The sequence below is a fragment of the Ipomoea triloba genome, chromosome 1, assembly GCF_003576645.1.
Source record: "Ipomoea triloba cultivar NCNSP0323 chromosome 1, ASM357664v1".
In the NCBI taxonomy this organism is placed as follows: domain Eukaryota; kingdom Viridiplantae; phylum Streptophyta; class Magnoliopsida; order Solanales; family Convolvulaceae; genus Ipomoea; species Ipomoea triloba.
Window position 1 is genome coordinate 31,778,737 of NC_044916.1, and position 14,041 is coordinate 31,792,777.

The following is a 14,041-nucleotide window of genomic DNA, read 5'->3' on the forward strand; positions in this document are numbered from 1 at the left end:
GGGGGGGGGGGGGGGGGGGGGGGGGGGGGGGGGGGGGGGGGGGGGGGGGGGGGGGGGGGGGGGGGGGGGGGGGGGGGGGGGGGGGGGGGGGGGGGGGGGGGGGGGGGGGGGGGGGGGGGGGGGGGGGGGGGGGGGGGGGGGGGGCTTGTTTCTTTCGGACCATCATCATCAGCATCAAGACTTAACTTCTCTTGTTTGTCGTTGGTCGTAGGTAATTTCCAACCATCTACTTGGTCGGGCAACTTGTCTTGGTTTATGCTTTTATGTTTAAATATCATTGTAGCCTAGTTGCAATATTCTAAGGGATTGGACCATTACTTTTATAGTTTTATTATTACTTCACACACCAATTTTCTAATATTTACTCGGTTTCATGGTGGATCCGATTCATTAAAAACTATAATTGGTGCCGTTTGTCTTTTCAAAAAATACATGTTCCTAAAATTTACTTGAATTCATATCTTTGTTCTGTAAGTATAATTATAAAATAGTAAAATACATTGGAATGGTCGAATTGAGAAGTAAACACTCACGAGACTTGCACGAGCATCTCAGCCAATAGGGTGGGGTTGTAGTTCCACTCCCAAAGGTTGGTTTCCTAACCAAGAGAAACGAGTGGTTCGATCGGCACACAAGCCGTTAGAGAAGATGCTCCCACAATTAGGGTTACTTGAGCCCTTTAAGGTGGGGTCTAGTCCAAACGTTAACCAGGAGTTGACCAACATAATCAACGTATTGGTGGCTCAATAGCAGTGGTAGCCTGGTAGCTGCAACTCGGCCAGATGTAGCAAGTAACTATTGGCTAGAGTTCCCAAGCGAACCCACCTCCAACGAAACTAAGCACGCCCTAGCTCCAAAGAAGGCCATCGAGAGAAAGATTAAAGCCCTGGGGCAAGGGACCCCAAGTTAAAAGCGAGGCCAAGAAAAAAGAGTCCATTAGGGATGAGCCAAATCCCGTCCCTACTGAGACAATTGGTAAAAACACTATCGAGCTCGACCAGAGACCCCTAAATAGCTAACCCACGAGGAGAAGCCCAAGAGACTATCATGGAAGAAATGGCTGATAGGGTAAATAGGAGGATAAAAGAGTTAGTACGGTGGAAGGAGAAGGGTACGTGATCTATCGATGATCCCGAATATCACAATCACACCACTTTTTATGGTGAGAATCATGTACTAACTCGTTCCCACAGACTTCAAAGTGTTTAACATTAAGATGATGTACTAAAAAAAAAAAACATTAAGATGCTTGACAGCAAGACCCTGGTTCCCTTTGACTCCGTTTTCCGTTTTTTATTATTTTTTTATTTGATTTTTCATCGGCATACCATTGAGCTTTAGCCATCATGTAGGGAAGATCGTTCAATGGGAAAATAGTTAATTCTTAACTTTCTCAACCTATTGAAGCACAGAAGTCCACTGAGGCTCGAACCCACCACCTCTCGTATAAAGGGAATGGTTTGATGCTACTGGACCACAAGATCCTTGACTATTGATATTTACGAATTTTTATTCCCGACTTTCAATTGAATAAATAGTCCCTTGACTATTAACCTTTACCAATTTGTATCATCGGCTTTCAATTTGACCATAAATGGTCTATTGATTATTGATTTTGTTTCAAATTTGATCCTTCAATTAAATATCGATTTAGTAAACATTAAATTTAAGAGTATTAATGTAAAATTTTAAATTTTCACATTCCCACAATCCCACTAATGATAACTTCGATATATTAACTTTACAAATCCAATTTGTCAATCTCAACAATAAGTATAATTAATTACTCGTCAAGCAATATGAGGATATATGATGGCCTACTGCACCAAGTATTAATTTTATTTGCATAAATCAACTTTTTTTTTTTTTTTTTTGAAAAGACAGTACTCCATCTACTCCGATCCACATGTAATACACTCATAGCCGGCATGACCGTATGAGGCATGGCATAATGCTAGCTGATAATTTTTATGTTGCCAATTAACAATGATACATTTTGTATCAGCTATAACTACTCATAGTATCTGTTTAATTATATTATATTGCACTAAGTATTGTTAAGATAAACATTTTACAATATTCAATACAATTAAATATCACCCTTTCAAAAAAAAAAATACAATTAAATATCATATATAATTGTTCAGGTTCGAACTCCAGTAGAAACATTGACTCTTTGTGCTTTAGTTGATTGAATATATATATATATGAACCGATACTACATTATAATAGAGTCAATAATACTTAAAAAAACATATGTAATTGTACTTAGTACAAATTGGCACATTAAAATTTTTTAATATATATAATTTATGGTGTCTTTTATAATTGTGCATTTGTACGTGTCCCCTTCCAAAAATTTAATGAAAAGGGTGAGGATATTAGGTCATATCCATTAGATTTAATTTTATTAATTTGCTCCCAAATGGGAGAGGTAAACTAGACTAGTTTGTTCATAGTTGACATTTTAAACCAAAAATGTCAATATATATGCAGCTTTCATGAGAAGTCAAACTTGAAACGTAACCTTGTGGTTGTGGTTACCATCTTTATATAACACTAGTTGATTGGTGAACAAATTCTAATTTTAGTAATCGATTATTGTAACATTGTCACATTTTATTCTACAGCTTTAATTTTGTCACATTACATCATTTTTGCCACAATATAATTAGCCCTCCATTCAAATTTCATTCTATCATCCAACGGTTTAATAAAGAGAGTGAACATATAATTTTTCATTTAATTAAAAGAGTTTAAGAGAGAGGGAGAGAAATTATATGTTGAGTAAGTAGTTTGAATGATTAAATTAGATGTGAATTGAAATTTGCTCGTGATTTGCTCTTCTTTGTATTTGATTTCTGAGCAAATTACTTAAAAAAAAAAAAAAAAACTTATGGTGAGTTTGATTAATTTATTAGTAAAATGAATATATATAATTTGATACACATTAGGAAAATAAACGTTATAAGATAAATTTTAAAAATGAAAAAATAACAGTTTTCATGGAAAAAGGAAGGGAAAAAGACGTGAATTGAACAAAATGCCCCTTTGTTTCCTATTTTGGCAAGACAATACAAGCCTTGGACAAAATAAAGAGAAAAAATAGAAATTGACGAGACATATACCAACTCAAAAAATATAATTATACTTGGTATGAATGTGCATCTCATTTTGTCAACAATAAATGAAAATAAAGAGACCTACCAACTCAAAATATAAAATGTTTCTCTTTTTAGGGTACGTAATTGTATCATATTTAAAAGAGGACATATTTATGATAATATTTAATTGTAACCACTAGTCGAAAAGAAAGAAATAAAACAAAGAAAAGTAGAAAAATGGTAGGAGAATTCTTTTTTAAAGTGTCCAATAATAAATTTTTTGTTTGGATTGTTGCAATAACTCTCAGATGCAATAATTTTTTGACAAATTTAAATATATATTGGGGCATGAAACCATTTAATACGATTTTTAAATGTGTTGCTACTTTTTACCGACACCTCCGATTTTGGAATAGATGAGACAAATCAATGACTAATGCATTCATCTGTCCCTCCCTCCCTCACTTCTTTCTTTCTTTCTTCTTCTTCTTCTTGGATTTTGGGTTTTGGGTTTACGTAATAGGAGTATTCTATTAGGGGAATTGATCATTTTTGTCTCTAAATTATAAGGGAATGACACTTCTCTTCTCTCAATTACACTATGATTACTATCACTACTTTTCATATTAAAATTGTTTGCAAAGTAGTTATTTTGGTCCTTCGATCATAGTCTACAAATTAGCTTTTTTAATCCCTCAGATGTTGTGAAGTACAACTTTTTTTTTCATCCATGATATATTTTTGTTTGAGTTGTGTTAAAAACACTTTGTAGACAATTGAGTGACAAAAAAAAAAAAAAATCACTTTGCAAATAATGAGAAGTGATGAAAGTATAATTGAGGTAAAAAAATATTGTTCTCTGCTATAATTTATAATTGAGGTAAAAAAATATTGTTCTCTGCTATAATTTATAAAAGAAAATGTCATTTTCCGTATTATGCTATTTAGAAATTTGTGTTAGGGCAACTTGAAAGGTTTTAGGTTATTTGTGATTTATTTTTTTTTGAGTCATGTGAATATTGAAATGAAGCTTTAAAACAAACACAAGCAAATTTTTTTTTTAAGAGTATAAAAGTTAGAATGATCACCAACTGGTGACTACTTTGACGCTGCTAGTATGTACATGAAAGGCACGCATCAATTAGACATATAAAAAATATTACACACGCCCACTAGACACTACCACTTCATATTAGAGGCGGTACCAAAAATTCCCAGGTCAAAGAAAAATTATATTACCATCCCTAATAAGTGTCAATTAGAGAGTTAGCTAAATTTAAAATATAATCGCTCATGATTCTTTATAATTTAATATAGATAAAATCTTAACTATCTTGCTTTCAATTTAAAAAATTCCAAACTAACCTGCCTCACTAGTTATCCCTCACTATTGTAAAATTATCTTCGATGTTTAGTTGGAATAGTGAGAATTTAACATTAATATGTTTAGTTGGGACCATATTTTATGATATGTTGTATAATTTACTTAATTATTGTCTTTAATACAAGAATACAAATAAGTAAATAAATCAATATTATACACATACACATACACATTAACATATATTATTTTATAGATGTATAAATATATTATTGTGGTTATTATTATTATTTTATTTATTAGCTAGTATATATATTGGTTAGTTTATAAGAGAAAAATTAAAATATTATAAAATAATGTAAAGAATACTAAGAAGATAGAGGTAATCACATTACCTCTAATTTTACCTCCAAATGTTTTTTTAGTACTACTGACTAACACAAAAAGTCAACAGTCACCTCTACTGAGCCTCGAACTCACTCCCTTTCATGGAATTCCAAATGTTATGTTGTGGTAATATAAAATTACTAAGGTGTTCACATAACTTGAACTAAATGCACCCGATGAGAATTCTTTAAAAAACTTTATTTTAAAGAAGAAGAAAAGTCGAATATAATAATGAAACTTGAAAGCATTACTAAGTGAAAAATTGTCCATTTGTACTCAAATGAAGTATGAATTATTACTATCAATTTTATATAATGCATCATTTTTATTTATGCATTTTTATAATTTAATTGAATTTTCTGCCTTGTTTATATATAAATTGACTGTCATCATAGGCTAAAGAAAATATTCGAATTCCGGACTATCCAACATCATGGGCCGCATTAAAAGTATTGGTTCGTTCTAGAGCATAGCCCATCCACTCAACCCAATCTCCACATTGCAAGGTGGACCTGGGTCCACGGCATAACAATCCCCTCTTTGATTATTGGAAAATTATTTTGTGGACTCGGGTTCAAAATACACAATTTATATATTGAATGTTTACAATTAAGTATTCACAATTTACATACTGAATGTTTACAAGTTGAATTTGAATTGTAAACAGTACTCATTATGTAAATTGTGATGGTCCATAGTATAACTATTGTCTTTGATTAGAATGGTGTAGAAAAATACATTCAAATTGGGCGATGTTACCCCATCATTGTACATACACTGATGACCCTGATCAGGTAAATTTTTTTTGGATCATGGTCCACACAGTTGTGTAAATCATGAATACAAGGTATATATTTTTAATATATATATATATATATATATATATATATATATATATATATATATATAAGTATATTATTTGTGTATTGAATGCACATTATTTAATAATATACAAAATAATGTACATTCAATACTCAAATAATATACTTTACATACATAAATAATGTACTTTTAGTATATTAAAATGTACTTTTAATTTATGGTCCACACAATAATCATGGTCTATGAAAAAATGATTGACTTGATCATGTCATGGACCGATCATTGTTGATGCCCCTAGTTTCTATTTTAATGTATTATATTTCAATGAATAAGCTTTTTATATTTTGGTATTCATACATTAGCATATATACTACGTAGTTGCTTGAACTTATGTATTCCGTAATAGATTATCTGAACATATTTGTAAACATATGTCAAGATTGTCATTCCACTATGAAGAATGAGAATTGCTTGGAATGTATATGGTTAATCAATATATGGTTGTAATAAAATTATGGTGAAAATTGCGGAAGAAAGATCCATAATAACAATTGAATATGTACCAAATTTATATTGGTCAGGACTAACCGTTATAACGTCTATGACACACACCGTGAGTCGGAACCTTTAAAAAATAAAAAAATAAAAAAGAAAAGAGAAGAAAAAATCAATGTCCCAAGAATTCCTGCGTGCAAAGTGCGTTGTCTTGTTCTTCCTTTTCACCCGCGCTCTCTCTTCTTTGAAGTATTACGCCATTTTTGCTTCCCTGATGTCTTCGTCTCTTGCCGCCTTCTCTCTCAGATCTGATATGGGGGGGAGACCGTCCAGAAAAACTCCATCGGGTTTGATTACGCAATCAACCAGAATCAGTTATATATTTTTCTCTTCTTCTATAATTTTCATTTCATTTTATGTTATGCTATTTCATGTCCCTTTTTTCGTTGATTTTCACATTTTGTCGCTATTATCTATTTGTAGGTAATAGATTCAGCTCCATATTTGTAGAATTATATATATATATATGGTGCTTCGTCCTCAGTATGTTTGATTCCATTTTGAATGCTATGAATGTGGATTAACATTGTTCAATGCCGCGCTAAGTTTTTTGTTTTTTTTTTCCTTTAAATTTTTTCTTAGGTTGCAAATTGCATTGGCTAAATTCTTTAGCTTCTATTCTTTCAAATAATGATGATGACCAACAACATGCAAATTTATCTTCAGTTTAATAAGAGATGAGTAAACATTTGCTGAAAAATCAAAATTAGGATTTCAAATTAATGATTTGCATTGTTTAATGTGGCAGCAGAACAATGCCAATTACAGTAATTGGTATATATATTTTTCCCTGGATCCAATGAGGTCTTTGAAACTTTTGGGGATGATCAGTTGTTTTGGTTGGTGTAATGGTGCTGAAGGACAATTATAATAGGAGGAATATACTTATAATGTTTCAACAATTTGAAAATGACAAGTGTTTGGAACTGAACTTGTCTTTTTACTATTGCTACTCTTCTTTGTGTATCATGGATCTCTCTCTCACTTAAATGCACTTGCTCTTATTTGTTTCACCAACAATACTACTATATCCTGGCAAGTTGAAAGTTATATATGATTTTCTTTCTTGTTTTTTAGTAGTAAATTATTCAAGTGGGGCTTCTCTGGAGAGTACTTGACCAACTAATCAGAAGTCAAAATGAAAAAGGCCTTTGATCAAACTGTCCGGGACTTGTAAGTTTGATTCCTTACTGAAATGATCTATGTTGGACTAGGTAGCGAAAAATAAAGTTCCACAATGATGCAATTCTTTTTAATATGTATACAATTTTTATTCTCTGTCTTCTTAAAATTTGTCCATTAACATGGAAAGAAAGGAAGTGCTTTCAGGGGCAATAGTCTGCAGTGCATAGATAAAAATAAATCTAGTTGACAAGGTTGTGTGTGCATGTTTAAAAATGGTCCACATAAATGCAATAGAAAAATTCATGCTCTTTATAATTTCATTTCATATCTGGCTTCTTGGAATTCTTGTGAGAATGGAATATGGCTTGCCAGGGAAAAAAAAACAAACAAATAAAAAAATGAAATATAGTTCTTCATTAAATGTTGGCTTTCATTTCATTGATGATCTTATAAACTAAGATTGGGCCAGGGTCAAATATATATTCGCTCTTATACAGGCTATGATACCATGTTTTAAACTAAGATTGGGTTAGGGCACTCAACTGAGCTATAATGCACATGGGTCAAGCCACACTAAAAGATTAAATCCAACAAATTAGCTAGTTTAACCCATGGCCTTATAAACTCATATATTCTCTCTTATTTTATCAATGTGGAATCTTCGCACTTAACAGTTGAGAAAGCTTAATAGATCATATTCTGTGGTTCTTCTGCAGTAAGCGGGGGGTTAACAAGAAAGTTCTTAAAGTCCCTTCAATTGAACAAAAGGTAAGTCTTGTATCTACTTATGTTACAATATCTTGTATTATTAGTTTTGTTTCATCTGTCAGATATTTACCTTGTGTGCATGTGGCTTTATATTAGGAAAATAACTTGGGCTTCTACTTCTGTCAACTATTTCTTCCTCATTATTAATTTACCTTCCTCAGGGGTAAAAAGAAAATAAATTTGGGAACCATTGTGTTCTGTTTGTGTTTATGTAAAACATTCTAGTGATGGTTAATTATGAATAAATGTTGCAAGCACTAACCCTTGACTTAGTTACACACTTATATGCAAGAGTAAGTGACTTCCTGATGTAGAGTAGGTGAAAGTGTTATCTAGACTTGGTTTGCTTTTCTTTTACAGGAATTCAAGCTTGTGAGTGCTTTTTTTATTAAATTTGGTGGAGTTATTTATTACTTGGACTGTTGGACATAAGGGGTTGACATTTCTAGCAAAACCATTTAAAACGCATGTCTGAGAATGGTATCAATAATAGAAATTAGCAAAATACATTAGTGAAACTATCCTCGTTTCTTTTTAAATTTATATTAATATAAAATTCTGCTTTGCTATGAGACTGGTTAGGACTTTATTTGATAATTCAGCAGAAGAATAGCATTGATATTTTTCCAGGTTTTAAATTTCTTTTCCATGATATGTGGCTGGTAGAATTAAAGTTCATTGTATTTGATAGCATGATACCCTGTGGATGTTTGGTTCTATGATAAACAGGTGCTTGATGCCACTAGCAATGAACCCTGGGGTCCACATGGATCTCTCCTTGCTCATATTGCACAGGCTACAAGAAACCCGTATGTTACAATTTCATATTTCTGAATTCTTTCTCCTTTTTAAACTTTTTTTTTTGGGTAGCGGTGGGGGGCTTGTTCCATTTAAGATGGTGACCTACTGTCAATTTTTCACAGCAATGAATATCAAATAATTATGGCCGTACTTTGGAAGAGGGTCAATGACACTGGGAAGAATTGGCGGCATGTTTACAAGGTTGGCTTAATAAGAATTTTATTCTTCTCTTGAAAATTTTGTTTTTCTTAGCCCATTATATATGTAAATCTACATTTGAGTAATTCAATCTCTGGATTGATACATGTGTTTTGTGTTTTAAACCCCAGCAATACAAGTATGGTGCAAGCTTAATATTTCATTTACTTTTCAGGCCTTAACTGTTTTGGAATACTTGGTGGTCCATGGATCAGAACGCATCATAGATGAAATCAGGGAACATGCATATCAGATAAATGTAAGCGTCTTTGCCATTTATGGTGTAAGTTGGACAAAGATGCATTGCTAGTTTTTGGAATGTTTTGGATGACTTAGGGTTTCATATTTTCCCTGCTTGTCACAGACGCTGTCCGATTTTCAATATGTTGATTCCAGTGGCAGAGATCAGGGAAGCAATGTTAGAAAGAAATCTCAGTGTCTTGTAGTTTTAGTAAATGACAAGGAAAGAATACAAGAAGTTCGTCAAAAGGCATCTACAAATAGAGACAAGTATGCTCCATTGTGGTTGTTTATACACACGGACACCCCCCCTTATATTTGGATGAATAGGATATGATATTACACTGACTTAAAGCTTTAAAATTTTAAGATTTTAAGATATCAGCATTCATTGCAAAGTCACTAATCAATAAAAGAGAATCAATCCAAATATCGAATCTTTTGGGGATGAATTGTTAAAATTAAACACCTGCACTATTAGCCATTTCAAGTAAGCTGAACCACAGTGAAGCTTTATTTTCAGTACTGAAGCACATAATGGGGTTTTAATTCAGAAAATTGGACTGAATCATTCATGCATTAAAGTACTGGACTAAGAGTCTCATACAATACCTTCTAGTGAAATATGCAATTTTTCTTGGTTCCTTTATCTTAACTTTAAATTAAGCTTCTTTACTGGATTGTAATTTCTTATAGATACCGCAGCATGTCAATGGGTAGTATGTATCATCATGGTTCATATTCAAGCACAGGAGTATACGGTGACAGATATGATGAAGATCGTTACAGTGGCCGTTATGTAAGCAGAGATGATAATAGAAATGGTTATGGGAGAGAAAGAGAACGGAGCCATAGAGATGAGGACAGATATGGCAGGTATGGGGACTCGTATGGACGCAATTCGGATCACTATGATAGAGAATATGATTATGGATACAGGGATAGTGATTATCGTGGAACTGGAACAAGTCGAAGCATTGATGAATATAATTATGGTTCAAGAAGTAGAAGCCTTGGCAGAGACAGAGATATTGCTTATGCTGACAGTGGTCAACATTCATCCAGGTATTCTTTTATATTATTGCCAATGAATTTTCATTATGATCTTCTATACTTCTATGACTAAATGGATTTCATGAATCCAAAATTTTGTGTGAATACCTTAAGCTTGAGAAGCATTATAACATCAATAATAACGAATACTTAAATCCATGTTTCTTTATTTGTTCAACACATTTCTGGTATTTTGGGGCTTGTGGGTATTTCTATCACATAAGATTGCTTTAGGATGTCCGGTTGTGCCTATTGAAATGCATGATTAATAAACACTTTGATCATTATGATGAACATCTGTGTCTGAATGACAGAGTAAGTGGTGCCAGGGCTGAGGATCGGCCACGAAATAGAAGGTGATTTTTCCATGTTACTTATGCTGTTCTTATTTGACGATGGTTTAATACAAAGATGAGGTGCAATTTTATTTGTTGACTAAATTTTCTACGGTTCTACCCCAGTCCTTCTGGTAGGCAGCCACTTCGGCGGAAATATTCTGAACAAAACCTTGCTTCTCCAAGTTATGAGGAATCTGTTGGTGATACACAGAGTCCCACACATAGTGCAAGGTATTTGTATGCAATAATTTATCACAATGCTTCTTACCTCTACATGAAGCATATTGGTATATAATTATTGTTTTGAATTCTGAAAAGGGACTCGGAAACTTCATCAGCGCCTGCTCCTAAATCATCATGCCCTCATGCAAATGCTAGTCCAAGTCACGATACCAGAGCACTTGCTCCAGAACCTTCTGCTGGTACACCACATGCTCCAGCACCAGAAAACAAAAATGTTGACGGGTTGGGTGAATTTGATCCCCATGCCTCCTTGTCAGGTAACTTGTTTAAATGAAATGGCCTAAATGATGCTTCATTTTTCATGCTCTGTTAAATTATCAGTGAATAAATGTACTATGCTTAATGTCTGTATCTGAATTTACCTCTCATTTCCAGCCTATCATTATGTTCATCTTGTTTTCCTGGTTATAGACTACTGATGACAAATTGAGGATTTATGATTTTTGTTTGGATCCTTTATGGAGTATATTCTAATTTTTGTCTGTAAAGTAATAATGACAGTTCTAGATTATTTCCACAACTTTTAGTTGAAAATTTCCACTATGCTCAAGGGACCAACAGTAGAGTTAACTCTAACATTAAATATTTTTAAATACCTTTTTTAAGCAGCTGCCCATAACGCCCCCAGTACTTCTGCTGTCCCTGAAATGGATTTACTTGGCTCTCTTTTTGACTCATTCTCTTCCAATTCATTGGCCATTGTACCGGTCGGACCACTTACTGGAACATCCCAGGCTAATTCCTCTGGAACATCCAATTCTGAAGTCACATTTGTCGCCAACCAGGTTGGTTTTTATTCTGGAATGTGTTTATACTTTACATATTTCATTCGAGTATTTTAGTATATTGGAAGCAGAGTATTGCCAACCAGGATGAGACTCACATAGTCACATCCTGCCATTTCTGGAATTAAAGCATATTGTTTTCATGTAGGGTTTTGATGATCCCTTTGGCGATGAACCCTTCAAGGCTATCCCATATTCCAATGGAATATCTGATCAAACTCCCGAATCGCTTCGTTCCTTGACTCAAAGTCCTGATATTCCTCAACCAGTATCTCATAGCATTCAGCTTCATTCAACCAACCAGAATGATCTGTCTATCGCCAACCGGGAGATTGACATATTGGCTGATATTCTCCCACCCTCTGGGCTTTCACCTTCTGTGTATTCACAGAGTGAGCATCCAGTCCCAACTGGCCAAACTGCACCACATATGGGTTTTCCACCTTTTCAGTATGCTTCACTCACAAGTTTTGCTGCTCAACCTGCACAACAGTCGTTACATTCAAGTTATCAAACTGCTCAAGCTGATTCACAAATGGGGTTTTCTGCTCAAACCAGTCAACCTCAATCTTTGGCACTTATTCCAGCTCAATCTGATCAATCACTACAAACAAGATTCACAGCCCAAAGTGGTCAACCTGCTCATCTTAATGGCTTTCCAACACAGCTTGGTTCTCTTCCACTACAGATGTTACAGTCAAATTTTCGAACTGCTCAAGCTGATCAATCACCACAAACAGGATACACAGCCCAAAGTGGTCAATCTGCTTACTTTAATGGTTTTCCAACACAGGTTGGGTTTCAGGCTTCTAGCGGCAAAATCTTCAATCCAAATCCTAGTCTTTATGGGGGTTACAATGCACCTTTTGGATCTCTACATGCATTCCCCCCCTCCATGGGTACTCAAGTTTCCGCTGGAGCATCTACACATGATAATACTCCAAATTTTCTTTCACATCATGGTACAGCTGCCCAAGTACCTTCACAGATGGCCTTTCAATCATCACAAAGTCAACCAGTGCCCGCCCCTCATCCCATGCAGCCTATTCCATCATCTGCTGCTGCATCTCTGCTCACCAGTTCTCAGCCAGCTAACAACAACTTTGAGACGAAATCTACAATTTGGGCTGATACACTGAACCGCGGACTGGTCAATTTGAACATTTCTGGGCGTAAGTTCTCACCACCCACCCGTGTGTTGATTTCATTATCATTCTTCCTTCCTTCCCTGTAGTTATTTTCCATGTCATGTTATGTGCAGCCAAAACAAATCCATTAGCTGACATTGGGGTTGACTTTGATGCAATGAATCGCAAGGAAAAGCGGATGGAAAAACCCACTAATACCACAGTGACATCAACCGTTATCATGGGGCAAGCCATGGGTTCTGGTTCTGGAATTGGCCGTGCTGGTGCAGGTGCTCTTAGGCCTCAGCAAACTCAGATGGTAGGCCCAGGTGTGGGCATGGGAATGAATGCTCATCCCGGTCCCGGAGCAGCAGGCTTTTCCATGGCAGCTTACAGAGGACTTAACCAGCCAATGGGAATGGGAATGGGAATGGGAATGGGGATGAGTAGACCAATGAACATGGGCATTGGACAAGGAATGCAGATGCAACAACAGTCTGCAGGCTTTCCTCCTGGACCAAACATAGCCGGAGGAGGTTACTATCCTCTGCCTGGCGCTGGCAATTATGGCCAGCTACCCTTTGGTGGTGGTGGTGGTGGTGGATACCAATGAAGTGGAACTAAAAGAAAACAAGAATACTTGAATTGTTTGTAGAACATGATGAATGCATGATTGCCACTGGCTAGTGTATTTGAATAACTTTTCATTTTGAGAACTACACATTAATGACATTATTGGGTGCTTTGCCTAGCTTTTGGTAATCACATTTTTCTATTTCTCTACCAACGCAACTTATAAGGTGGATTACACTCTTCATCCTTAAGTTATAAGGTAATTATAGAATTCATCTAAGTGTTGGTTATACTCACTTTTCCTCCTTAAGTTATCATTGATGTTACACTTTTCGTCCCTTTACTAATAAAATATTAGGAATATTAGGGAAAAAAATTACTACAATTTTAGTAAACCCAGGAACGAAAAGTGAGCATGAAAGGACGACAAGTGCAACACAATGATAACTTAGGAATGAAAAGTGAGCATAGTAAACATTTAGGGACGAATTTTATAATTATCCTATAACTTAGGCACGAAAAGTGCAATTTTTCCAACTTTTAATGTTGAATATTTATTACTAAAAATGAACATTCAACATACTAAAAATGATATATGTAT

At 34.7% G+C, this 14,041-nt stretch overlaps 1 protein-coding gene across 2 annotated transcripts; it reads left to right on the plus strand.

Annotated features, from left to right (window-relative positions):
- The first annotated feature begins 6,340 nt into the window (after window positions 1–6,340).
- LOC116000018 (clathrin interactor EPSIN 2-like) lies at window positions 6,341–13,632 on the plus strand. Of its 2 annotated transcripts, none has more exons than XM_031240010.1 (14): window positions 6,341–6,503; window positions 7,267–7,362; window positions 8,031–8,082; window positions 8,812–8,891; window positions 9,006–9,084; window positions 9,257–9,340; window positions 9,446–9,591; window positions 10,018–10,386; window positions 10,689–10,730; window positions 10,836–10,943; window positions 11,031–11,212; window positions 11,565–11,740; window positions 11,889–12,912; window positions 13,002–13,632. In XM_031240010.1, the coding sequence occupies exons 2-14, from the start codon at window positions 7,328–7,330 to the stop codon at window positions 13,478–13,480; spliced, it is 2,856 nt and encodes a 951-aa protein (XP_031095870.1). In that variant the 5' UTR covers window positions 6,341–6,503; window positions 7,267–7,327; the 3' UTR covers window positions 13,481–13,632. The 2 variants fall into 2 exon arrangements, with proteins under 2 accessions (XP_031095870.1, XP_031095878.1); XM_031240018.1 differs by having other exon boundaries at window positions 7,270–7,362.
- The last annotated feature ends 409 nt before the right edge of the window (window positions 13,633–14,041 follow it).